Raw genomic sequence first — 24,191 nt, 5'->3', positions numbered from 1 at the left:
GGACTTGACTTTCAACTTTCAATTACAACAATGTTTTGTCCCATTACGTTAAGAGTTGGCTAAATTGTATACTACATCTTTATATTTTTACAATGTTTATATATAAGTCTTTGTAAAAGTTAAAATATCATTTTATTTTCTTATGTTTTTAAAAAAACAAGTGTAATGTGTTCTTGGTGAGAGGGTACTTTGCTTTTTTTTTTAAAAGTATATGGGGATAAAATAATATTTTATTTTTTTTATAGGATTTTATATGAATATTTCGAATAATATAAAGAGGTAATTTGTAATTCATCTTTAATAATTAAGTATGTTAGTAGACGATATTAAAGTTTTCAAATTTTAAATTTTCATAAAAAAAACAAATATTAAAGTTTCTTAAAGCGCAAGTACGAAACAATTCTTATGTGTTTTAGACAAGGTTATATGCTTACATGATGTGGAGTTGAAACTCCTTCTGACGTGCTTCAACCTATTTCAAATGGGCTTGAACTTTAAGTTATGAATTGGACTTGATTTAATCAAATTATGATTAAGCCCAACTAAAGTGCAATAGGCGTATAATTAATATAATTAATTTTAACTCAATTAAATCTAAAGGTTCATTTAATTCAATTAAATAAACTAAGTCGAACACTAATTAATTATTCAATTAATTAATTAAGTTAAATTTAATTAATTTAAAGGTGCTTTAGTTCAAAATTAATTAATTCTTGAGCTATCTATCAAATGATTTTTTCAAGAAATGATCCAATGATTTTATGACTTAGAATTTTCATGGGACAAATCTTTCAATTTTCTCTCTCATTTCATGCGACGAATCTTTCAATAAAATTCACATGTTGTATAAAAAAATTCTTGTCACTAAATACAACATATTTAGTGACAATCTTGTCACCAGATGTTACATATTTAGTGACAACTTGTGATAACTACAAATATTATCATTATTTTATGGTAATTTTACCTTTTTTTTGGACTAAAATATTCAAAATCATGTAAATTTATTGCATATTTAGCTAAAAAGGTTTTATATAGGATAAAGATGGGAAAATCAAGCTAAAAACGGAAATTGAAGACATCATAAAGGGAAGAAAAGATTTCAGACAATTTCGCCAGAGCTGACTAAACATGCTCACGCTCAGTGCTTCAGTCAACACTGATGAAGAACAGGAAAGATGCGATTTTCATAAGAGAAAAAGGAATGATTTGCTGAATTTTGGAAATGACCCCTTTAAATATGTGATTGATGTAATGAGATGATTTATTGACATTTTAAGAACCAATCATATACTTAACCCTCCCCCCATGTCTAGATTCGTAGGACACTTTTATTATAACTAAGGGGGTCTCTCAATTTATGAACATACTTTTGAATTCAATTGACAACTTTATTTTCAGATTCTCTCTTTAGTTTTAACTTATTGCCTAGAGTTAATGGAATGCCACTATCTAGTGTGTTCTTCCATTAACATATCCGGCTATTTTCAATTATTTTCTGATTAAGGTTAAGGTAATTGCTTGATTCGTAAATTGTTGTGAGATCTAATCTGCGCTTTTTACACTTGTTAAACAAGTATTCATGTTGTTCTCTGTGCGCTTATTACAATCATCTAATTCATGAATAACGTGGCCAATTGTTCATTATCAAGAAGGTTTGCTTAGCTAATTGAACTTTACAAATCTGTGTAATTGTTTGTTTAGTTCAATACTCAGTAGCAACGTAGCATAATTAATTATGTCAAAGTAGTTAGCTATATTATGGGAATGTATGATCTAATTTAAACAGATTATCCTCGTAGGAATTTATTAATTGGAATCAGGTCGTTCTAATTTTTAATGTTGTTAATAGATGAAATCTTGTGGACGTTCCCAGGGTTGTCCATTGATTAGGGATCTAGTCAAGGTTGTATCTCGGCTGACGAAAAAGTAAGAAAAGGTGAGGTCGTTAGGCTGTATCAATAATCATAACTGAATTATTTGTTTGAACAAGTGTTGTATTTGCATCGATGATCAACCTACGGAATCAAGCATGAACTTGACCTGATAAGGGATGGCTCAAATTGAACACGGATGGGGCCTCAAAAGGAAATCCAGGCGTTGCAGGAGCAGGAGGCATCATCAGAAATCATCTAGGTCAGACCGTCTTTGCATTCCAAGAACATCTTGGTCTCATGACCAACACAGCGGTAGAACTTAATGCTATATATAGAGGTGTTAAATTGTGCATTGATAACAACATTAGGAAAATTTGGGTGGAAACAGATGCCAACATCACCATCAAGCTTATTTCCTCTCCCCCGCAAGGGCCATGGCACCTTCAAAACTTGCTGCAACAAATTAGAGAGCTTCTATCCCAAATTGAGTTCAAGATATCACACACCTTTAGAGAGGGTAATCAAGTGGCCGATTATTTTGCTAACCAAGCATGTTTCAGCCAACATCTTACTATTTTTTCCCCTGATAATATCACTAGTATTCCTAAAGGTTTGATTAGACTTGACGCCTGCTCCTTGCCTGCTATTAGAATCAGAAGTACTAGTACCTTTAATTTCAGTTAAAATATTTTTTGCTGAAATTAGGGGTACTTCATTACTGATTAGTTCTTTGCTGATACTTGTTGTCCTATCTGAGCTTTTCTGTGTTGTTTTTGTGATTGCACCTATATGGGTTCCTTGGAGGTTACTCATCCATATGGTTGACGTTGGGACCAATATTTCTCTAGTTACCTTTTGGTTTTGTCACTTCTGTTGATCTCCTTTATCTAGTTGTTTGCTGTTATATCTTTTGCAGGTCTTATGAACCCCTTTCACAGGTTCAAAGGCTGCCAGCCATATAAACATAATCTCAATATTAATACTTATGTTCATCATTTATCCTTTTGGAACATTACACACACTCTGGCTTGGCCTTTTTGTACAGATTTATTTGCAGGTGCTGTACGATCCACGACGTAGTGGGATAACAAAAATCTTTTTGACTCGCCATAATTTTTCTACGACACCTGTTCGGGTCTTTTATTGTAAGGGCGTAGTACTCTTTGTTTATTGTTGCTCTATTCGTAAGGAAGTAGTACTTCTTGTTTATGGCTTTACTAGAAATTCTAGAGAGGTAACTCTCCCCGCTGTAACTATTTTGTGTGTTTTAATATAGAAGGATTGGGGACTCCGAAAAGCTCCCCCCACCTCTAGGTGGTTTTTGGAAAAAAAAAAAAAAAAAGCATGAACTTGATCTTAATCGAAAAAATTTCCTCTCATATCTCCATCCTCTAATTTTAATAGCTTTCAGTTTAATTTAATTTTTTTTATTCTTCTCTACAATCAACCCCCCCCCCCCCCAACTATTTCCTTTTATTCTTGAAATTAGCTTAGTACCAGTCCCTGTAGAATTGATCCTACTCACACTTTCTACAAAGTGTTAGTAGGAATTATTTTTTGTGGTTTTGACACCCATCAGTTATGCAGCGATAAGATTTCTACATTTTAATGGGGATTCATATTGTCACTAATTCAAAGTCATTTAAATAGTCACTCAAAACTAAGAACTACAGTGACACGAGCTTTTTGTTGTTCATACGAGGGACAACTTATATATTGTCACAAAAATTTGGATCTTGTCAATAATAAAATTTAGTGATAATAATTTTTATAATACCTATATCACTAATAAAAAGTTGATACATAACATGGGTTAGACACTAGTAAACTCTATAATATGACATGAAAGGAAGAATATTCATGCACCCCAAAATGACAAGTCAAATGATCTTTTTCTATATATGATTTAGGTTGAGTCTCTTCATTCGGATAGAGTTATCTTTGATTGGATATAAATAATTCCCTTTTCTTTTTTCTTTCTTTCCTTGGACCACAAGTTTTAAGAACTTTCAAACCCTTCTAGATTATATATATATATATATATATATATAAATCTTAATTCCTTAAGCAACTCACCACCATGCAGCTCATGTGAAAATATTATTACTATGTACCTGCATGGACAAGTAGCAACTTTTTTTTTTCTTTTTCGAAATTAAGAGTCTTTCTGATTTTATTTTATTGGTCATGAGATTCTCACTTTTAGTTTCGTAATTTCTAAAAACTAGCATTTTTGATCCATGACACTTTTCCATTACATATGTTAACGGAAAATAGCAAGTGTTTGGTTGAACCTTTATACTTTTGATTCAATATGTTACGGAATTCTCATTTTTGATCCCATAATTTTCAGAAAGTATTGCTTTTGGTCCATGTACTTAACGGCTGTATATATGGTCTTTTCCGTTAAATATTTAACAGAATTAAAAGTGTCATGGAACAAAAACTGTTATTTTTTTAAAAATATGGGACCAAAAGTGAATGGAATAAAAAATATATGACGAAAAATATTATTTCCTCTATCTCCATCCTATAAATAATATTTGATTTTTTTTTTCTACGAAAAATAATAAAAACCAATATTCTAGTGTCCACTAACTTAATGTAATACACCCCCCTAAAAAAAATGTTCATTGTAACTAAAGATGATACAATGCCATTGCAACTAATTATACAGAAGGAAGCACTCACAGCGGCAACAACTATTCACGATTTTTATTGCAGTATAAGAACGCAACAGCGTAGTGTTTTGATGCAGTAAGCAAAGTTAGATATGAAATACAGCTAAATTTAAATTTTACAAAGAAGCAAATAACAATAGAATCATATTTACTAAGTTGCTGTAGGTTTTTTTTTTTTTGTAATTCTATAAAATTATTAATTTATAATAGTGAAGCGACCATAAATTTATATAAGGGTTTTTTAAAAAATTATTATCTTATTAATTTATTTAAATTACTAATTTAGATCTCGGGCCCAAATCGAAATCGAAAAAAATTATTATTTTATTGAGTATTAAATTTCTTTATCAATTTTTTTTTTCTCTACACCTCACATTATAATTTTTATATATATTAATTAGTTTTTTGAAAGGAAACCAAATATTTGTTTGTAAATGGATAAACATTTGATGGTCGTCGGTCAACCCAAAATTTCCACCGCAGCCTTTACATTTGGAATATTCAATACCTAATTAAGATTGTCGGGTGCAGATCTTCCGTTAGATTTTGTGTTATATATTTATTTGAAAAATAAAATAAAATAAATTATAATTTAAATACAAGATCAAAATTTAATATAAAATTCTTATTTAAATTAAATTTAGTTGAATCAAATCAATTACAGAGTAAATATGATACATTTATTGGTCATTGTTTTTAAACTATATATCAATCATACAACAAGAGTATTGCACTTATCGTATAATTAAGGGACAGTTACACTCTTCTCCTTTGAAATTTGGTGTGATTACACATAAACCCTATGTGATTTAAAAAATTACATTTAATATTACACTGAGGTTTGTTTGTCTAACAAAGAAGTCCATGTTAGTAAAAAATTATCGAATTTATTTTAATTTTTACTAATGGATAAAAATTTATATTTAACCCGTTTGATTTATTTCTCACTTATTGAGCGTGAAATAAATTTATTTTTATACATCTTCACACGTTAATTCATGTGAAAATATATGTTTTCGCTGTTATAAGAATAGTTTAATAAAAAAATCCAATACTGGTTAAAGTTTAGCCGTGAGCTATTGTCACGTGTGGACTGTGACAAGATGAAGATTACCATGCTCTCTCTCTCTCTATCATCAGAAACCTCCGTTTTTTTAATGCTGAGAAAACGCAGACCCATCTTCAGCAAATCTTCAATGCGCTCTCTCTCTCTCTCTCTCTCCCCAAGAGTTCTTTGAAGGTATATTTCTTTGACCTACAAGTAGCTACTTATGATAGCAGCGTAAAAAATGTGCATATATATAATTTTTTTATGTGTCTGTAAGCAGCGTCGTTGTGTTTTCTTGTGAAATGGGATTTTTGAGGTTTTAAGATTTCAAATGCATATCTATGGCTAGTTGTTTCTAAAGATTTTCTGCTCGCCATATGTGGTTTAAGCCTCTGAATATTAGATATATGCTTGTCTTGGCTTTATTTCCTGTTGGAAGTTTGATATTCATGAGTTCAAGGTTCATTTTACTGATTGATTTCTTGTTTTATGCATATTCCTGTGGTTATTTCAGTGTTTCTGCTTCTGGATTTTGAATTTTGATATTCGAAAGCTTGTATCTTGAAAAGTTTGGATCAGTCAGCAGCAGTACAGGTGATAAGAGAAGTTGAGGGAGGCGATTCTCTGATATGAGAGTAGTTTCTATCTTCAATTCTTATTGCAAACTAGATGGTCATGGATCAGTACTTTAGCAGTTGAGTGGGACAATGTCTAGAATCAAATTTAACAACAAAGCTGTCCCTGTATCGCCGGATCCTAACATGATTGAATATTTGAGAGTTAGTGATAGGTTTTTGGATAGGAATGTCGTTGATAATATGCCAGTTTCTAGCCAGTTCAGTTTTGATGCCCGAGGTCCGTCGTCAGAAGGCGAGTATCCTGTGGATTTTGATTTTAGTGATGTGGTGCTCAAGTACATAAACCATATTCTCATGGAAGAGGAAGTGGAAGACAAAACCTGCATGTTTCAAGAGTCTGCAGCTCTTCAAGCTGCAGAAAAATCATTCTATGAGGTACTTGGAGAACAATATCCTGCCTCCACAGATTATCAGCTGTTGCCAAATTTAGATCTGAATACTGAAAGCCCTGATGATAAGTTCTCTGGAGAATTGAAAAGTTATTGTGGTTCTGGTGATATGGGAGCTCTGTGTACGGATTGGCATACTGATCCCTACTACGATCGAATTGGCGGGCATCATGTTACTGGTAATTTAGTCTCACAATCTGTTTCTCTGTCATCTTATAGTTCATCAAGTAATGACACCATCATTGATGGCCCGATCGATTCTCCTGTGAGTACTCTTAAAGTTCCTCATATATTTGGAGGTAATGAGTCAGCTATGCAATTTAAGAAGGGCGTTGAAGAAGCAAGGAAATTTCTTCCTAGTGGTAGTAAATTAATTGTTGATATGAAGTATGATAAGTCAGTGGAAAAGAAGCAAAAAGAAGGCCGTACCAGTATGGTCGTTAAGGTGGAAAAGAACATTAATAATGACGAGTCTTCCGATTTATCACGGGGAAAGAAGAATCCATATCATGAGAGCATGGGGCTGCAAGACGAACGGAGCAGCAAGCAATCCGCCACTTATTCTGAATCAACTGTGACTCCAGAAATGTTTGATAAGGTGCTTCTATGCAGCGGAGGGAGAAATGAATCTGCCCTTCGCAAAGAACTGAGTGAAGTAAGTAAACTCACTCCACAGATTGCTTATTTAAAGGGATCTAGTGGTGGGAAAACCCGTGTTAAGAAACAGGGAGGAAAAAGGAATGTGGTTGATTTGAGAACCCTATTGACCCTTTGTGCACAAGCTGTTGCAGCTGATGACCGTAGGACCGCAAATGAGTTTCTTAAGCAGATTAGACAGCATGCAACTCCAACTGGAGATGGAATGCAGAGACTTGCCCATTACTTTGCCGATGGTCTTGTGGCACGTATGGCTGGATCTGGGACTCAGATATATACATCCCTAATTAATATGCCTACATCTGCTGCTGACGTCTTGAAGGCCTACCATATATATCTTGCTACCTGTCCATTTAGAAAGATCTCTAATTTCTTTGCAAATAAGACCATTATGAATCTGTCTGCGAAAGTCACAAGGCTCCATATTATTGATTTTGGCATTCTCTATGGTTTCCAGTGGCCTTGCTTTCTACAACGTCTCTCTTCTAGACCTGGCGGACCGCCCAAACTTCGTATTACTGGTATCGATCTTCCATGTCCAGGTTTCCGACCATCAGAAAGGGTTGAAGAGACTGGGAGGCGCTTGGCTAGATATGCTGAGACTTTTAAAGTTCCATTTGAGTTCAATGCTATAGCTCAGAAGTGGGAAACAATTACTCTAGAAGATCTTAAGATCAACACGGATGAGTTGCTTGTTGTGAACTGTCTTTACAGATTTAGGAATCTACTAGATGAAACTGTGATGGTGAACAGTCCAAGAAACATTGTTCTAAACCTTATCAGAAAGATGAACCCTGCTGTTTTTGTTCTGGGAATTGTGAATGGTTCCTATAATGCCCCCTTTTTCATTACAAGATTTCGTGAGGCGCTGTTTCATTATTCTTCCTTATTTGACATGCTTGAGGCCATTATTCCCCGAGAAATTCATGAGAGAATGCTTCTTGAGAGAATAGTATTCGGCCGGGAAGCAATGAATGTAATTGCTTGTGAAGCAGCTGAAAGGATTGAGAGACCAGAGACATACAAGCAGTGGCAGGCTCGGAACATGAGGGCTCGGTTTGAGCAGCTTCCTCTGGACAAGGAGATTATGAAAATGGCAAGAAACAGAGTCGAATCATCCTATCACAAGGATTTTGTGATAGATGAAGATGGCCACTGGATGTTGCAGGGTTGGAAGGGGCGTATTGTTTACGCACTTTCTTCTTGGAGGCCTGCATACTGAAATTCATCGATGACACCTTCAGAAAGGCCAAATCGCTGGTTACTGATCATGCTGTCTTCTGCATCAATTGCAGAATATCAATATGTTTCTTTTGTTAATAGCAAGGTATGGATCCATCTACATGCAATGTTTTCTTTTTGGCTAAAACCTATAATGCGTTTTTAGTCAAATTGAGCATTTTATAGAGAGCTTTACATGAACAATTATTAATGTTTGTAAGATGCTTCTTCAGCTGTTTATTGGAATCAGAATTGCTCCTGCTTAGGCAGTTCTTGTGCTTTTCAATCTGGCTGAAGAATGTCAAGTGGACTAGCAACACATAGCCCCGAAAACAATTGTGCCATCGCTCCACTGGGCCAATAGACATGCATGCTTGAACAATTCGGAGGTATGACAAGGTTGATCTTTCCTCAATACAAACATCACTACGTAGTTAACGACAATCTGTTGAAGAAGGATACTAGAAATGGTTGTGTGGTATAGGCTAGTTGCGAAGGGGCAGACAACCCTACTTAGCTTTAATTCCCTGCATCATCAACAGGTCGATTAAGCAAACGGCAATTCGTTTCCCATGATATGGATTTTACTTAGATGCTAGGGGTCATACGAGCTATGCGCCCTTAAGATTAGTCAAATATAACTATCTCGGCTCATTAAAACTCATACCACTGATGTGAAGGGATGTTTGTATTATACATTTGCTCATCATATTTGTTACTTCTGTCTAACTGAAGATCAATTGGCTGTTTGGTATTTACTTATCACAAGATTTAGGTTTGTTAACTTTCTATGGTGTTCTTAGTAGGGTGTTTTTTCTGTCATATGCCTGGAGGTACCGCAGAATCGAGAGAAACTGCTACATATGCAGTCTTTTGTCCAAGACCATAATGGCAGGGGAGAAAGTGTTGTTTTCTTTCCCTCTGTACTCTATTATCAACATCAATTATACGCTGTCTATCTTCTTTTAATTGGCATTTGTAAAGATAATTTGTATTTTAATTCTATTTTACTCAAGAATTTAGCATTGTGCCGGATGACTTGCACTTGGGCGACATCGTGGGAGACAAGGCGGCAACGTCGCTTCGCCCCCTTTTGATGGGGTGACCGCCATCACTCCCTTCTGCTAAGACGGCGTCGGCATTGCCCCCTTTGCGTCCAGATTCTCCTATCGCTCTTCGTATTATATATATATATATATTGTACTATTTGAATAGCATATATATATATATATAATTGTATATATGTATAAATTATATTTTTTTAATTATTTAAAATTTGGACCATTCAGTTTTTAATTATTGAAGATCAAAGGCTATCATAACAAGACTATATTAGGGAATTTTGTAAAAAATTTAACACCGTTAACATCACATGACGGAAGGAGAGAGTGTGCATAATTTTTAAAAGCACGGTGATTTTTTGTTAATTCTTTTAACACAGGTTTTCAATTGAATATTTAAAATATAGGGAGTGTTTAATGCAATTTATCCTAATTTTTATCTCAACTTTTACAAACAATTGTTTTATTATTGATTGCAAAAAAAGTTTTAGAATTATATTTTTTTATTTGCAAAAACTTCAAAATAAATTGCCAAACTGTAGAATTGTCTAATACACTTGGGGAAATTCTTTCACTATTCAAAAGATGTTGAGTTATATTTTCCCTTTATAACGTTTGGGATTTGTACAAAATTTTCACATGGGAAAATCGGATAAAACCCCTTTGTGTTATCAAAATTCGACTAAAAACCTCTTAATATTTTTTAAAATATTGCACATACTCCTCCTCTATTAATTGTCTTTAACGGCGTTGATTTTATTTTTTGATTTGTCCCTTATGCACTTGTTTTTATAGCCATTGATCGTTTTTAGTGAAAAATAAACGGCCTAAATTTTAAATAAATTTGTAAAACATATTTTGGCATTTATATTTATACACAATTATATATAAAACAAAAATATTATAATATATAATATAAATGCAAATATAAAATAATATATATATATATAATGGAGGTGGCGACAAATCGGTCGCTCTAGGCGGCGACACCATCCAGCCCACCCAGACGTCGCAGAGAGGCGGCGGAGTGGCTGGCGAGTTTTTGGGGGAACGCATTTTGACAATACTTGGGACGTCTTTGCAACAATGATTTTTGGTAGAACTATAACTATTCCCAAAATGATCTTATAGAACTCCACAATTAGATATTGTGATTCTATAAGAGGTTTTAAAAATGAGAATTTGGCGAACACCCGAAATGGTATAAATCATAAACGTGACACGAGTGAACAAACATTGCCTAGTTATGATCTCCCCCAGCACTCAAATTTAAAAGAGAGCATAATAACAATAAAATTGCCAATGCCACAGAAGGGATTCAATATATGTGCAAAGCCAGCAGTGAAAATGCCACACAAGGATTCACTATATGTGCAAAGCCAGCTGCAATAGTATCTAAAGTTTCATCAATAGAAGCCCTAATATAATATATGCATGCAATTTAATTTTTAATGCCACAAGATGTTAGCAAAACATATTCCGTTGCAGCCAAGGCCGAAGATCAAATTGTGTACCTCAGTTGATAACTCTGAAGCCAATCTTCACCTTTTTCATAATAGTCCATCCTACTGAAGGTTTGCTGGGGAAATTGCATGGCAGCAGCATAGGTGGAAGCTCCACGCCAAGCATCAAGAATCGGGTCTGAGGCTTTGTAAATTTTTATAGGCGTTCCACATGGACGAATCATTCGAATCCCAGCTTCTAAGCGCTCACTCATGCCTGGGAAGAGGCAGCTTCCACCAATCAGTAGGATTGAACTGGTTATTTTTTCTTCCAGGCCTTGGCCTTTCAACGGCAACCTCCTTATCGAGATGCCAGCCATCTCATCCAACCCTGCCTGGTCAATGCCGATCAAATTGGGATTGAACAAAATTTCAGGACAGCGGAATCTTTCTACACCAAGTATAATCTGGAAATCTTCCTTGGTCAGAGGACGAAAACGAGGGGGTTCTGCTGAAGAGGACCCTGACTCTGATTTGAAAATAAAGGTTGGGTCGATTTCCTGTACGAGAAGTAATTGATATCTAAGCTATCCATCAGATCAGGAATTAAAGAAAATGGTGCCAAATCATGTACAGTGATAACTCACCTGGAGTCTAGAGGAGATGCGAGCTAACTCTGCTTCATCTGGATCTGGCTTATCATCATCATCATCATCATTATCCTTACTCATGAGCTTGTAGAGCTGCCAATCTTCATCCTTTGCACCAAAAGTGTCCTCTCCCTTTCCCCGGTCAAAGGCCGCTGTAGTCAAGAGACGCATCCTCTCTCTCTGGGAGGGATTCAACCTCTCCCCACGACCAACACCTCCAGATGCATTGTGATTTCCATTAGTCTGCCCACCATTCGTCTTTAATTTCTTTCGCTGCTCTACTTTCTCAGAGAGATCTCTGTGCTTTGCACGCAACTCCTCCAAATATCGCTCCGGATTCTCTCTATATTCGGAAAAGAAAGACAGCATCAAGAAAAAGAGACAATAGAAGCCAAAATAAGATTAAGGGAGATGACTGATTTTCTTTATCTTCTTTAAAACAAATTCAGTCCAATGTTACAAATTGTAGCATCATGAACATACAAGCGTCTTTCTTCCTCCAGCTTCCTTTGTCTTTCTCTTTCTAATTCCTCTTCGATCTGTTTCTGTTTTTTTAGCTGCCGAGCCTCAGACGTGGATTTGATAAATAACTGTTTCCTCTTTTGCTTAAGCTGTAGATATAGGGAATTTGAGATGTCACAAAAACCAGCATAATAGAATTTCATGTAAAGATCAACTGCTTTCACCAATAGCACACAGGTTTGAGATAAGACGCAATTATGCAAATCAAACTTAGAACGCAAAACACAAAAAGGGGACCAATTTTAAGAAGGAACATTGAAACCACATAAAACAGGAACCTGTTCTGGTGTGAGCATCTCATCAGGCACATTAATCAAATTGTATTTTTCAGTAGATGAAGGATCCATCTTCTCAACACTTTCAACAGGTTCCCCCTTCGCTTTACGTAAAGATTGTGTTGCCTTTGCAAGGGCAGATTCTACATCATGCTTTGAGATATATACAGTCTTTGCAAGGATCAAGGGAATATCATTTTCTGTCGCGTGTCTGAGCCTCTGTAACAGCATTTCCAAGTCTCTTATTTCATTTTCAAGATCATTTATTCTGTTAGACCTCTTAGCTTCAGCCATCTCCCTTAATCTTTGCCCTTGCTTCTCTTTTAAAGCTGCCTTTCTAGCAATTTCTTCCTCTGATGGGACCTCCTCCATTGGTGAGGGAGTCCAAGGAAGCTGCCAACACCTCGTCTTTTCTTCGGCTTTCTTGTCCCCTTTCTAAGACAATACGTAAATGATTACTTTCTGGTGTACATGGGTGCCTGTGCATGAACAAGACAGAGGGAGAGTTTGAGTGGCTCAACTACAGAAACAGATACCTGAAACAGTCGAACTTCAGCTGCATAATCGGGTGCTATGTAACAGTGTTCCATCTTCAGGTCTTCAACTTTCTCCCAAGTAAGCTTAGACCTTATTTAGATTTTATTAGTCCAAGCCTCATTCAATCAAATGTTTTCTGTTTGTCCATCCAAATAGAGTTTATCATGCTTACATATGATGAGGGTATTTAAGTGAAAGAAGCTGCTTTAGATAATCAGTGACGTGATATCCACCAACATTAGTCCGGCAGCATGCATCATACACTGGTTCTCCATTCAAAAACTGAAATTGGAACGAATAGCCAATAAAATCATTGTTAGTTGTTTCAAACTGAGCAAACACTGCATTTAAGTAATGATTACTCAAAAACTTGAGCATGTCAAACTGGGTATCTGATTACATAGTGGATGTAATTCAGTTAGTGTAGTCAAACAACTAACCTGGTATAGATAAGCTAATACAGAATTATATGTTAAAGAGGACAAGCAAGATATTTCCACTGATTTACCTTGTCTCAGTAAATCCTATGCTGTATTACATACTCTCTCACATGTGTATCATTAATTATTACAATACCAAGTTTCGCTATTGTCTCAGAAGTTAAATATTTAAGTTAAACGAAATTATGGAAGTGTTGATGGTAAACAAATGAAATAGCAGAACATTTGCACGTGCGTGGAGAGCCGAGAAGGGGGTTGGGGGGTTGGGGTTGATGTGTAGGTTGGCAGGGAAGACATGCCGCGGCCCAAGCCAACTCCATGCTTGCCCCATGTGCCAGGGAGAAGGGCCAAAGACTGGCATGAAAGGTGAATTTTCATTCAACCAACATTATATCCACATGTTATAGTTTATATTAGAAATATTTTAGGGCAGACAAATTCTTTTTGCAGACCAAACTCTGCCAGCAAAGGAGGTAAGTGCAATCCACATTGGATAATAGGTTGATACAATTAAATTTCTTCCTTTCTCCTCAATCATTCTCCGCGAATTCACAATCTACCTTGAGTTTGGCTGCAAGTTCAAAGTTCAGACTGAACAGAAACTGAAAAATCCGTATATACCAAATCCACACCAAAAAATTCTGTTCAACATTCAGTTTTCATATTTTTGAAAATTTGATTCAGTTTGATTTCAGTTTTTAGGTTCAGCTTACTGAGCCGTCCTCAATAACGAAATATTATTTCTATATATTTTAAGAATTGATTTTTATATACATTTTTTTATGTTTATTAATTATTTTTATACTATTTTTTATTATTTCACTTATCAAAAATTAAAAAAAAAATAAAAGGGTAATGATTATTTTAAATATTTGATGTTTAACTATTTTTAATTTTTTCAAAAAAGAAGTTCGGTTTACCGAAATGCCAATTCAAAATACTGAAAAAAAATTCTGTAATTATTTAAACCCAAACCAATTTATTCAGTTAGGTATTTGGTACGACATTTTGGCATACCGAATTTTCCGCTCGGTTTGATTGAATTCAGTTTTTTACCGAATAAGAACTCCTAGACGCAACATAAGGGTACAAAGCCTGGGAGAATCAAAAGGATTACAAGAATCAACTATCTGACAAAACTCACCCTGCAGATAGAATTGGAAATTGGGCCAAGAAGTACATATTAATTGCATATTTCCTCTGTTTCACTGTCAGTTTTCTTCTTGAAGACCCGGAAAGTATAAAAGTTTGCTTTTCAAAGGAAATAAGGACTATCCACTTATATTAAAACTGTAAAACCATTAACAGATAATGTCCTTAATCTTTTTACATAGGATTAGTTGATTAGAGAATATTACCTCATCACCAGATTTCTTCCTGATCTAATTAAAAGGGAAACAGCTAATCAATCTAGTATCTCCAATATTTCTCCAAAACTCAACAAACCAATTTCTTGGATATGAGAATTTCTGGAGTACCTATTTTGCTTAGAATTTAACCAAAACAGAGAAATATCATAAACAGAATTAAAATAGGGTAAAATACACTTTGCCCCCCTAAACTATTTATCATGTATCATTTATCCCCTATGGTTGGACAAAAATACCCCTCATCCCTTTAACAATTACATTATTTTCAATATATTTTAGTAGTTTGCACATTAAATCATCATCAAATTATTATTTAATTAATTTTTTTTAATAAGTGAAGAATTTACATTAAAAGTGGAGTATAAAATTAATATATATATATATAACATAGATACACAACAAATATAATAAAACCAATAACTCATACATGCTTCTGAAAAGAAATTGACAAATATATATATGCTTAACCAAAAGTTGAACATTTTTAGAAAAAAAATGAATACATATATTTTATCATATTTTTAAAAGGAAACATGTTAAAAAAACTGATATTTAATTATTCATTTTTATCTAAAAGAATAAATAGTTAATAACTTAATATATCACCAAATTAATAAAATCTTTTCATGAATTTTTTTGTGTATTTATTGTACTTATTAGTTATCTTTGAGTCTTTAAAAAAAAAAAAAAAATCGAACTATTTAACTCACTAATTATATTTTAATTTATTATAAATAAAAGATATTTTTTCCAACTAAGAAAATTTTAATTAAACTTAAAATGCAAAATTACTAAAAGAAAGAAATTCTTTGAACTAAATATATATATAACATAAGGGCAATACTGTCTAAAATTTAATTGTGGCGGGGTAAGTGTTACACTTGTAAGTTTAGGGGGTACTTGTTACATGATGAATAGTTGAGGGGGCAAAGTGTATTTTACCCATTAAAATATAACAATGCTTACAGGATTAAGAAGGTAAACTTACATAGAACCTCATATCAAAGTTAATGATAATAGTTGTGTTGCAATTTCTTTCATATAAGCTGCTGATTTGTCACACCATTAATACTTTTAGATGTAAGAATTTCATAAACCAAATGATAACAATAGAGAACTACTATATGATCATCTACTTCAAAATAAACTATATATGAAGTTCAGCCTGACATTCATGAAAAATCTTTTTGTTGGTTACATAATTAACATCAGTTAGTACTATGTTGCAACAGCATGTCATGTCATGGCATGTCATAACTTAACAGCATATCAATTAAACTGTTAAAAGACAAGCATTATAACTGGTACCAGATTTGTATTTAGACGTCATTGTACATTCATTATACATGTACAATACATATTTCTCATGTTCTAATGCACCTATTAAAATTTATATACACCCTCCAATCAACTTTCTCAAGAGCCCTCAGACATGGACTAGAAATAATTTTCTCATGACCAAACCAACAACCAACCTTTTTTCTCCTTCACTTTAACCTCTTTTCCACAACACATTTGTTTCACGCGGTTCTCCCACAACCAAAGCAATCTCTTTCTAATGTACTGTTCTAATTGGCTTCGACATCCAACTCCCCATAAAGAAGAAAAACATACCAATATAAAGAATATGGATATGGAAATAGCAAACTATAAATTCACAAACGAATGCTTTAAGGCATGACAGTTTCTATATCTTGAAAACAAATGATAAAGCTGTGCCTATGCACAGGATTACTTGTAGTTGCAGGAATTTTTAATTGCATGGATATGCTAGTAGAGTGGAACTCCAGGCAGAAGTTGTGTGGTTTGATTACTAAACAAACACAATTACCGTGTAGGCATTGCACATCATTTTACATAGTTAGAGATTACCATTTGTCCCTAAAATATCATTTGCCCATAAGCTTTTATGCGACTACAAAATCTCATTTAAAAATAATTTAATGAGAAACATAATTTAACACATGACATACCGGAATAACATGACTTGTATTAAATCCAGAGCATATTGCCAGACCATCATTACTACAAATCCCTAGTTGCTGATTGTACTTGTAGCTAAATGCCGCATCAACACCAAATGCTGCAATGACACAAAAAGGAGAAAGGGTGTAATCCAGCAGTGAACCACAAGTACACAGTGCCGGAGTCCGGACCACATACACGAAGAAGTGGGGGGCAAACAATAGTTTACGCAAGACTGAAAAACAGAAAATGAGATAATAATACAGATTAAGATGCCCCTCGAAAGGACTGCAAAACTTTTACCTACTGATGGAACTCCATAAGACTCAAAAAGAAGTTCTGCCATTTTACTGCGGGACTGGACTGGGTTACAAGCACATTCCGTAATCAAGACAGGATGGTTGATCTGCTTTTCGACCAATCAATAGAAAAATGCTTAGGGCAGCAATAAACAAGCTCAAGTTTTTGAGGTATAAAATTCATTAAAATTGCAAATCCAAAGATGTGAAACACTAATTAACAGCATAAACATGACACAGTATAGTGATTCATAACAAATAGGTCATTGTCAGAAGGAAATGAAGCAAAACACTATATCTTCAGAATATTGGTAACACCACCTTTTTTTCTCTAATTGCTGGATGTGGTATACTAATGTCCATAAAAAATGAAAGAAGCACAGGAATATCTGAAAAGAAAATCATTTAAGCAAGTAACTATTAGAATGTTAGGTTGTCTTTCACACACTTGTCTCTTTCCCCCAAATGATACTGCTGGATCAATCCTTACAACTTTTAGTTTCCAGAATGTAAAAAGGTCAAATGTAGCTTGTTCCCAGACATTTTAGCAGTACTGCAGATTCATTGAGCATTATTTATTACGCACCGTTATATGGAGCATGTGAAAAATAAACCTGGAATGATGACAATTAAAGCCTTGAAAAATGTCATGAGCACAGTGAACAAATGTGTAGCAAGTCATTATTGACACAGGAGATTTTGACGACACATTAGCTCGAATGCTCATAATTGCAGGTTAAAAATCTTAGATAACAAACAGTCGATCATATAGTGCAAAATTGGTGCAGTGTGCTTTGACAAGCAGCAAGCAGCAAGCAGTTAAATTAAAAACATAGTTAGGTAAGCCATGTTTTTTGACTATCTGTCGGAAGGGAAAGTTTAAGAGCTACGAGGACAATTAGCACTTGGAATCCGAAAAAAATTCAAGAATTGGAAAAATGGCATAATTACCAGATTTTCAAGTTTAGGTGATTGTGGAAGAAATAGTAAAAGACAGGAAAGAAATGGAAGAGAGTGTCATTGTCTCTGTGTGTCCATAATTTCACGAATGCACTTGCACTCAAATCTTGAACCCCCGTGGAAAATGACACTTAATGGTAACTTTGTTTAAGTTGAAAATCAAATGCAAACTTAGAAGATTCTAATCATACCAAATCAAAATAATTACTCCAAAAATCTCCAGACCCATCCAAGAACCCACATGGAAGCGAACATGCAAAAAGCTCAAATGTTCAGTGATCCAAGCCTAAACTGGCCAACCTCGAGGTTCAAATCCAAATTGAAACATATTAACACAGAGAGTCCAACACAAGACACTTAGTTCTTCTTGTCTTTAGGTTTTGGTCACTAAGGCCTTAAGGTCAGATTTGGGGCATGAGGACAAATACTCTAGTATATACCAGTCAGAAAAACATTTCAGGCTTGACTTTAACAAAATTGATGCAAGTTCGATAAATTTGTCTAAAACATCTCCTAAATTCTCATTTCCTTCAGTTAATGGACTGTCAACAACATACTTTATATCTTGATTCGATCAAACCCGCATGCATCCAATCAAATACATACTAAAGTCAATATCCTATGTTGATCAGCACTCTCTATACATATCCGCACCCCCATCTCTTTAAACTTTAAGTAAAACAAAAGGCCAAAATAGAAAAACAGACATACGGACATTACCTGTGATTGATCTGCACCCAGTCGATCAAAGCCAAAGTCAAGAATCTAGTTTTGCATCAAAAAGGAAAATTTTTAGTAAACTAAATCACATGCCTGCATTTAGAGGTTGAGAAGTTAATTTGCATCCGAAAAGGGAAGGTACAAAACAAAATAGCAGGATTGCTGAACCCCAAAGTAAAATCATGAAAGCAAACACTAATAATGGTTTAATTAAAATCCGCACAGTAGCAGCAAAATATTAGAATGGCATGGTGTTCAATGAATGGTAGTTGGTACACAAACTTAACTCTCATCCCAACAATTCATTGAAAAAGAACAAAAATGCAGAGGCCGCTTACAATAAGCAGTTCCCAACATCATCTCTGTAAGTTAGTATTACTTTGCATAAGAAAGCAGCAGTTCATTATATTACTCTGAAACGGAGATAGAGAAACATAGTAATTCTGAGAAACTACAATATATCTCAAAATTAGGGCCATAATATATTTTCATCTTTCCTGGTTAAATATTGATTTTCTTAAGACAAGATGGCAACAAAACTATACAATTGTTAACCATGCATAGTGATTCGAGGATGAAAAAGGCTTGCTAATCTGGTTCTTTTTCTCCTAAAAACTGATAAAAGATATAGAAAATTGCCTAGAACAACATCTGACAGTTGGCAAGAACTTCTACTGATAGTGTTTTAATCATGCATTAGATACTGTTTTCCTAAGGTAGCATGCTCTATGAGACTTTAGATCATAGTATATACTGTACAAGCTGAAGCTTGATAAAGAGAAGGAACGAAACTTCCCCAAACTGCAATCACATAATATGACAGGTACTTCTGAAATCTGATACAAGCTTGAGCAATCGTAAAATTCAAGAGAAGACAACGCACTAATTTAGCTTCTCAGAAATGTCTGTATTTTGCTTGAATTCTCCCAGCATGTTACTATCTATACAGGTTCATTAAAGCAAAGGCAGTCACCATCCTCAAAATGTTACTCAAATCAATATTCCAGAGAAGAAAAAGAAATTTGTAGTTGGGCCTAGAGAAGGATTATGGAGACAGGACAAAGAATATTCAGAAAAACAGAAACAATCAAGGGATTGGTTAAGCAAAATTGCACGAAGCTTACATATTCCATTATTTCAAATTGATAAACAACGTTGCTGTCGAAAGCTGAGCGAGGTCCTGACCTAGTGCAGTCGAAGTATTTCAGCAATGCAGGATTATGGTCCCCTACAACGGTTATTGTTTCACCTGTATAAAGAATAACTTTTCAGAATTTTGTAAATACAGCACAAACTTCCAAGTCTAGAATGCTGCAATCAGATGCACCAGAATATTATTTCAACGAGACAGTCAGGTTCATGCAATGTGATTGGAGGATAACAAAATCCAATTGTTTGAATCACAGTTCATCAATTTCCCAACAGTTAATTGTTGAATTAGGACAAACAAGCAAACAGTGGCCATTTGGACCACCTTAAAGCATAGTAGCAGTTATTATTTCATTACATGGTAATGCAGAATCTTCTACCTCCAAAATATAGTAATGAAGTATGCATTCTCAACCTGCTTGGAGTTCCCCAAGAAACAGAGGTCTATTGTGTAATATTCCTATCAAGCTTACTTTAAGCAAAGAAATTTCTGATTTTCATTAGCTAGTTCATTAGGCTTAATTATGGTTTTAACTTCTTACTTACCAAAGTGAATATGAGAATGTTTGGCCTGCCCCTGATGGCTAAATGCACAGGGCATATGAGGCAAACCAAAAAGCTTTTACAGAAGCCCTTTCTTGCCTAAAGCCAAGTCTTAAGACACTTGTGAAAAGTTTGGCTACCCAGTAATTCATGTTATTGACTAACCTATTATCCTGCAAAAACTTGCACAAACCCACAACATAAATAATTTTTTAAAAAAAAAAACTATTTTATCTTCACTCTCTTCACACGCAATATTTACAGATAATTTGGTTCAAAACTAGATACAGCTGATTTCTGCTTTCTCACAAGACACAAGAAGAGGTGAAAAGCCTTCTGTATTTTTACTCTCCTCGCTTGTTGAATGTTTCGATATTCCACTGAATGCATTTCATCATTTTCCTGAACTTATGAAACTCGAACAGAAAAAGAAAAGGAGGCTATTTGCTAGAGGTCCTCACCACTGTGAGCACACACAGTGGGACCAATTATCTTGAATCCTGGGAGGAGTCACCACCGGCTGCACCCAGTGGTCTACGCTGAGGGCTAAAACTACCCATTAAAACCATGCTTTGGCATGCAGCAAAGCAATTAGATAAGTCCGTTCAAATTCATGTGGAGAAATGCATTTGCTTCATTTTTCTTCTCCAAGCTTCACAGACTAATGAGTGCAGGAGAAAAATCCACAGACAAATGTTTATGAATGAGAGAAAATTAAATTCCATGTAACGAGATAATTGAGGAAATATTAAAAAGGGAAAAAAATCACGAAAACAGGAGCTCCTACCCCAAAAATTAAAGAAAGAAGCCCAAATTTCTCGCCAGTTCAAACAGTAGAACAACCAAATTTATCGACCCATATCTCAAGAAAGAAGTAAGACAAAAGAAATGCTTAATAAGTCATGAGTTAGACTATCTAAAATCACTGCTTCATTAATGTCATAAAGTTTACAACAGAATTACAAAAGCCAAAAACATAGTGGGAAAATGTGAGTTCAACTCACCAGTAATCTTATGACGGGGTCTCTGAATAATGTTTCGGAAAATAACTCGAGGATCGTTCTCTCCTGCCCATCTACACAACAGCAACAATTCTTAATCCAAAAACAGAGCATGCATAAACAAATAAAAAAAAAAAGCACAACTAGGGCTTTATTCGGGGCAGCAGATATAGAAATTGCAGGTGGGGTACCCAATGCGAAAATAGGAGCCGCCATTGTCGATAACGATTGGATGGGTAGAAGAAAAACTGCTGTAATCTGACTGCCTCTGTATTTTCGATATAAACGGCATTTTCGTAGCTCCAATCACTAGAATATCGCACTCTTTCTCCCTACGAAGAAGAGAGAGTCTCTCGCCCTAGACTCCTGTTTGCTCTGCTGTGTTGTGTAGCAGCAAAGCTAACATAGAGAAGACATAACTGAACCGCTGGTATCTGTGTCTGACCGGTTTGCTTGACCGGCTCGAGCTCTCACAAAGTTATAGCCTTCGTGGGAGAGTGTACTGTAGACAAGGGTGGACCTCCGTCGTCTGTCGTCGGATCGAGTACCTGATGTGTGATGGGCCTCCACCTCAAGGCCCTATACAGATTCTTCTGTCTAATTTAAAGTTTTAAACTAATTCAGTTCAAGACAGTAGATAAAATGATTTTTTCATTAAAATAAATACTATAAAATTTTAAATAATCTGGATTTTAAAAATTCAAATTTCTAATTAGAGGATTATAATGGATATTTTTTAGGGATAATTACACTTCCCTCCTTTAAAGTTTGGTGCAATTACACGTATGTCTGATAATTACAATTCCTTGAAATGTACAACATACATAGCAATTCTGATCATTCAACTTTGCAGTATGTCTGATTTTTGGGCTCTAACGGAATAAGGTTACCATTCTGTTTAGAGGTTGTCACATGAAAATGCAACAAAGTTTTATGCGAACATGCAAGATTACCATGACAAGATGAGGGAAGCAGCAACAAGTTGTCTATCAGGAGAAGCTTAATCCAAATTCTTGTTTAGATCTGATGAAAACACACCTTCCCAGTAAGGTTGAAAGCCTGGTTGCTGGGTTCTCGGCATTCACAAATGCACATCCTTAAATGTTTAACCTGTTGAAAGTTGCGGGTACCAATCTTATTTAGCAAAGCGAAAACACAAAATAGGAGTTGATAATAAGTCTCACATTTGTCACGAGATAATTGTGTAGTATGTGTCAAACCTTGTTATGAGAAATCTCTGTCTGGATACCGAGAATGCCTGCTGTAATATCCAAGCCATGACCAAAGAAAAATTATGATTCATAAAATTAGAGTATGTTTATTTTGGTGGACTAGCTTGGTTTGGATTAATAATCTACACTAGTTCAATGTTTTCAAGTGTTGTTTGTTTGTGTTTCAATTTTCAGTTTCCATTTTTTAGTACTTGGGCCTAGAATGAGAAGGTTGGTCCTACACCATAATTGCTAAATTTTGGGATTGTTTATGGTTATACAACATAACATCAAAGAGTTGGGAATTGGGACTGTAAATTATACTCACACCCTCAAGGCCTCAACTATCCAAACAAATTTGCTCTTGCCCTCTTGTAAAAATATATAATGAGAAGCATTATAGCAAATGGGGTGGAAATCTTTTTTGGATTCTTAAGGAAGCTTGAACACTTAGGCCACTAAATGGGCACTATAAATAAATAAATTAATTAAAAAAAAAAAGAACTATTAGAGGGCATTATATAATCACACTTTTTTAATTCCACTTTTAGTATGGAGTACATGGGAAACTATTCCAAACTTGGGAAGTATGGAGTTATTGAATAATCTTATTTGATATATAAGAAAATGCATACAATTCAAATAGAAGCCTGACCTATGTGGAGGCCCAATATACGCAAGAGCTTGATATGGGAGTTCTGAGGTGCAAGAGGCCCAAGAAAGAGTAGTTTCCACGATCTCAGATACTCATGGACGAACTTGTGGAGGTATGGGCTACGACGACGCTCATTAGCCAAAGAAGTTCAGTGTTTACTTGGCAGCTAGGCTGGCCAATCTCCTAAGCGGCAGAGGATCATTCATTCAGAAAGGGAACACGTATCCACGCGGATTGACGGGGCAACAAGATAACGACAGATATTATCACACCTCAACTACTTCCTGAGAACTCGAGGCGAAACCCTCGAAAGGCTTATCCCATCAAAACTCCCCATGCAGACAGGACTCTCTAGAGATCTTTTCAACAACTTCCAAATTTTGAGGAGACTTATCTATAACAACTGTTGACCTGAATCCCCAGGGATAACACTTCTCATCCGCTAGTAGATTGAGATTATGAAAACCAGTTTCCCCCTTTGGTTAAGGGTAATGCTCTCTTGGCATAAACACGTACAAAAACTCATAACTCGAGCATTTTTATCAGCAAAATTATTCTCTCATCTTTTGAGCACCAGATGCTATTTTACTTCTCTGAGTTTATTCTTCTACAATTGTTTATTAATTTGATCGTCAAAGTGCTAATATTTTTTTCCAGGTCTCCTTTCTTAAGTTCGGTAAAGATTTGGCATAAAGATTTTTTATCCAAGGGACTAACAAACGAGCACTTTTTGCTCACATCAAGTGGCGTCGTGTGTGGAAAACACAGAACTAAGATGTGAGAATCAATAGAGACCCCAAATAGCAATCTGAAAAAGCAAAAAGTTGTGGATGTGTCCGGTCATGCCTAAGCTCATCAAGTGGTGTGAAGGACACCCCTA

At 35.0% G+C, this 24,191-nt stretch overlaps 2 protein-coding genes across 4 annotated transcripts; one reads left to right on the top strand and one right to left on the bottom strand.

The window, feature by feature from the left end:
• Positions 1-5,639: 5,639 nt before the first annotated feature.
• Positions 5,640-9,529, top strand: LOC105161270 (scarecrow-like protein 14). 2 transcript variants are annotated; one of them, XM_020693348.2, is made up of 4 exons: positions 5,640-5,798; positions 6,121-8,617; positions 8,745-8,900; positions 9,318-9,529. In XM_020693348.2, the coding sequence occupies exon 2, from the start codon at positions 6,314-6,316 to the stop codon at positions 8,510-8,512; it is 2,199 nt and encodes a 732-aa protein (XP_020549007.1). In that variant the 5' UTR covers positions 5,640-5,798; positions 6,121-6,313; the 3' UTR covers positions 8,513-8,617; positions 8,745-8,900; positions 9,318-9,529. The 2 variants fall into 2 exon arrangements, with proteins under 2 accessions (XP_020549007.1, XP_011077208.1); XM_011078906.3 differs by having other exon boundaries at positions 8,745-9,529.
• Positions 9,530-10,857: 1,328 nt separating this feature from the next.
• On the bottom strand, positions 10,858-22,021 carry ARP5 (actin-related protein 5). 2 transcript variants are annotated; one of them, XM_011078905.3, is made up of 12 exons: positions 21,637-22,021; positions 21,449-21,519; positions 19,877-20,001; positions 18,753-18,797; positions 17,077-17,179; positions 16,782-16,891; positions 13,171-13,280; positions 12,998-13,088; positions 12,465-12,896; positions 12,148-12,275; positions 11,662-12,007; positions 10,858-11,574 (listed from the first exon to the last, which is right to left on the bottom strand). In XM_011078905.3, the coding sequence occupies exons 1-12, from the start codon at positions 21,735-21,737 to the stop codon at positions 11,074-11,076; spliced, it is 2,163 nt and encodes a 720-aa protein (XP_011077207.1). In that variant the 5' UTR covers positions 21,738-22,021; the 3' UTR covers positions 10,858-11,073. The 2 variants fall into 2 exon arrangements, with proteins under 2 accessions (XP_011077207.1, XP_088736007.1); XM_088879881.1 differs by lacking the exons at positions 21,449-21,519; positions 21,637-22,021 and having other exon boundaries at positions 19,938-19,989.
• Positions 22,022-24,191: the final 2,170 nt, after the last annotated feature.

The sequence above is a fragment of the Sesamum indicum genome, linkage group LG4 (genome assembly GCF_026168435.1).
Source record: "Sesamum indicum cultivar Baizhima isolate 11 linkage group LG4, ASM2616843v1, whole genome shotgun sequence".
Lineage (NCBI taxonomy): Eukaryota > Viridiplantae > Streptophyta > Magnoliopsida > Lamiales > Pedaliaceae > Sesamum > Sesamum indicum.
The sequence above is the reverse complement of the archived record's forward strand: the minus strand, read 5'-3'. Positions and strand labels throughout refer to the sequence as shown.

Excerpts from the sequence above, each read along its gene's own strand:
- LOC105161270 (XM_020693348.2), top strand. The coding sequence starts at position 6,314 with ATGTCTAGAATCAAATTTAACAACAAAGCTGTCCCTGTATCGCCGGAT.
- ARP5 (XM_011078905.3), bottom strand. The coding sequence starts at position 21,737 with ATGCCGTTTATATCGAAAATACAGAGGCAGTCAGATTACAGCAGTTTT. Across the intron at positions 16,892-17,076 it reads TTATGGAGTTCCATCAGTAG|CATTTGGTGTTGATGCGGCA; the intron begins GTAAAAGTTTTG and ends GTGTCATTGCAG. Across the intron at positions 12,276-12,464 it reads AGATGCTCACACCAGAACAG|CTTAAGCAAAAGAGGAAACA; the intron begins GTTCCTGTTTTA and ends CTATATCTACAG.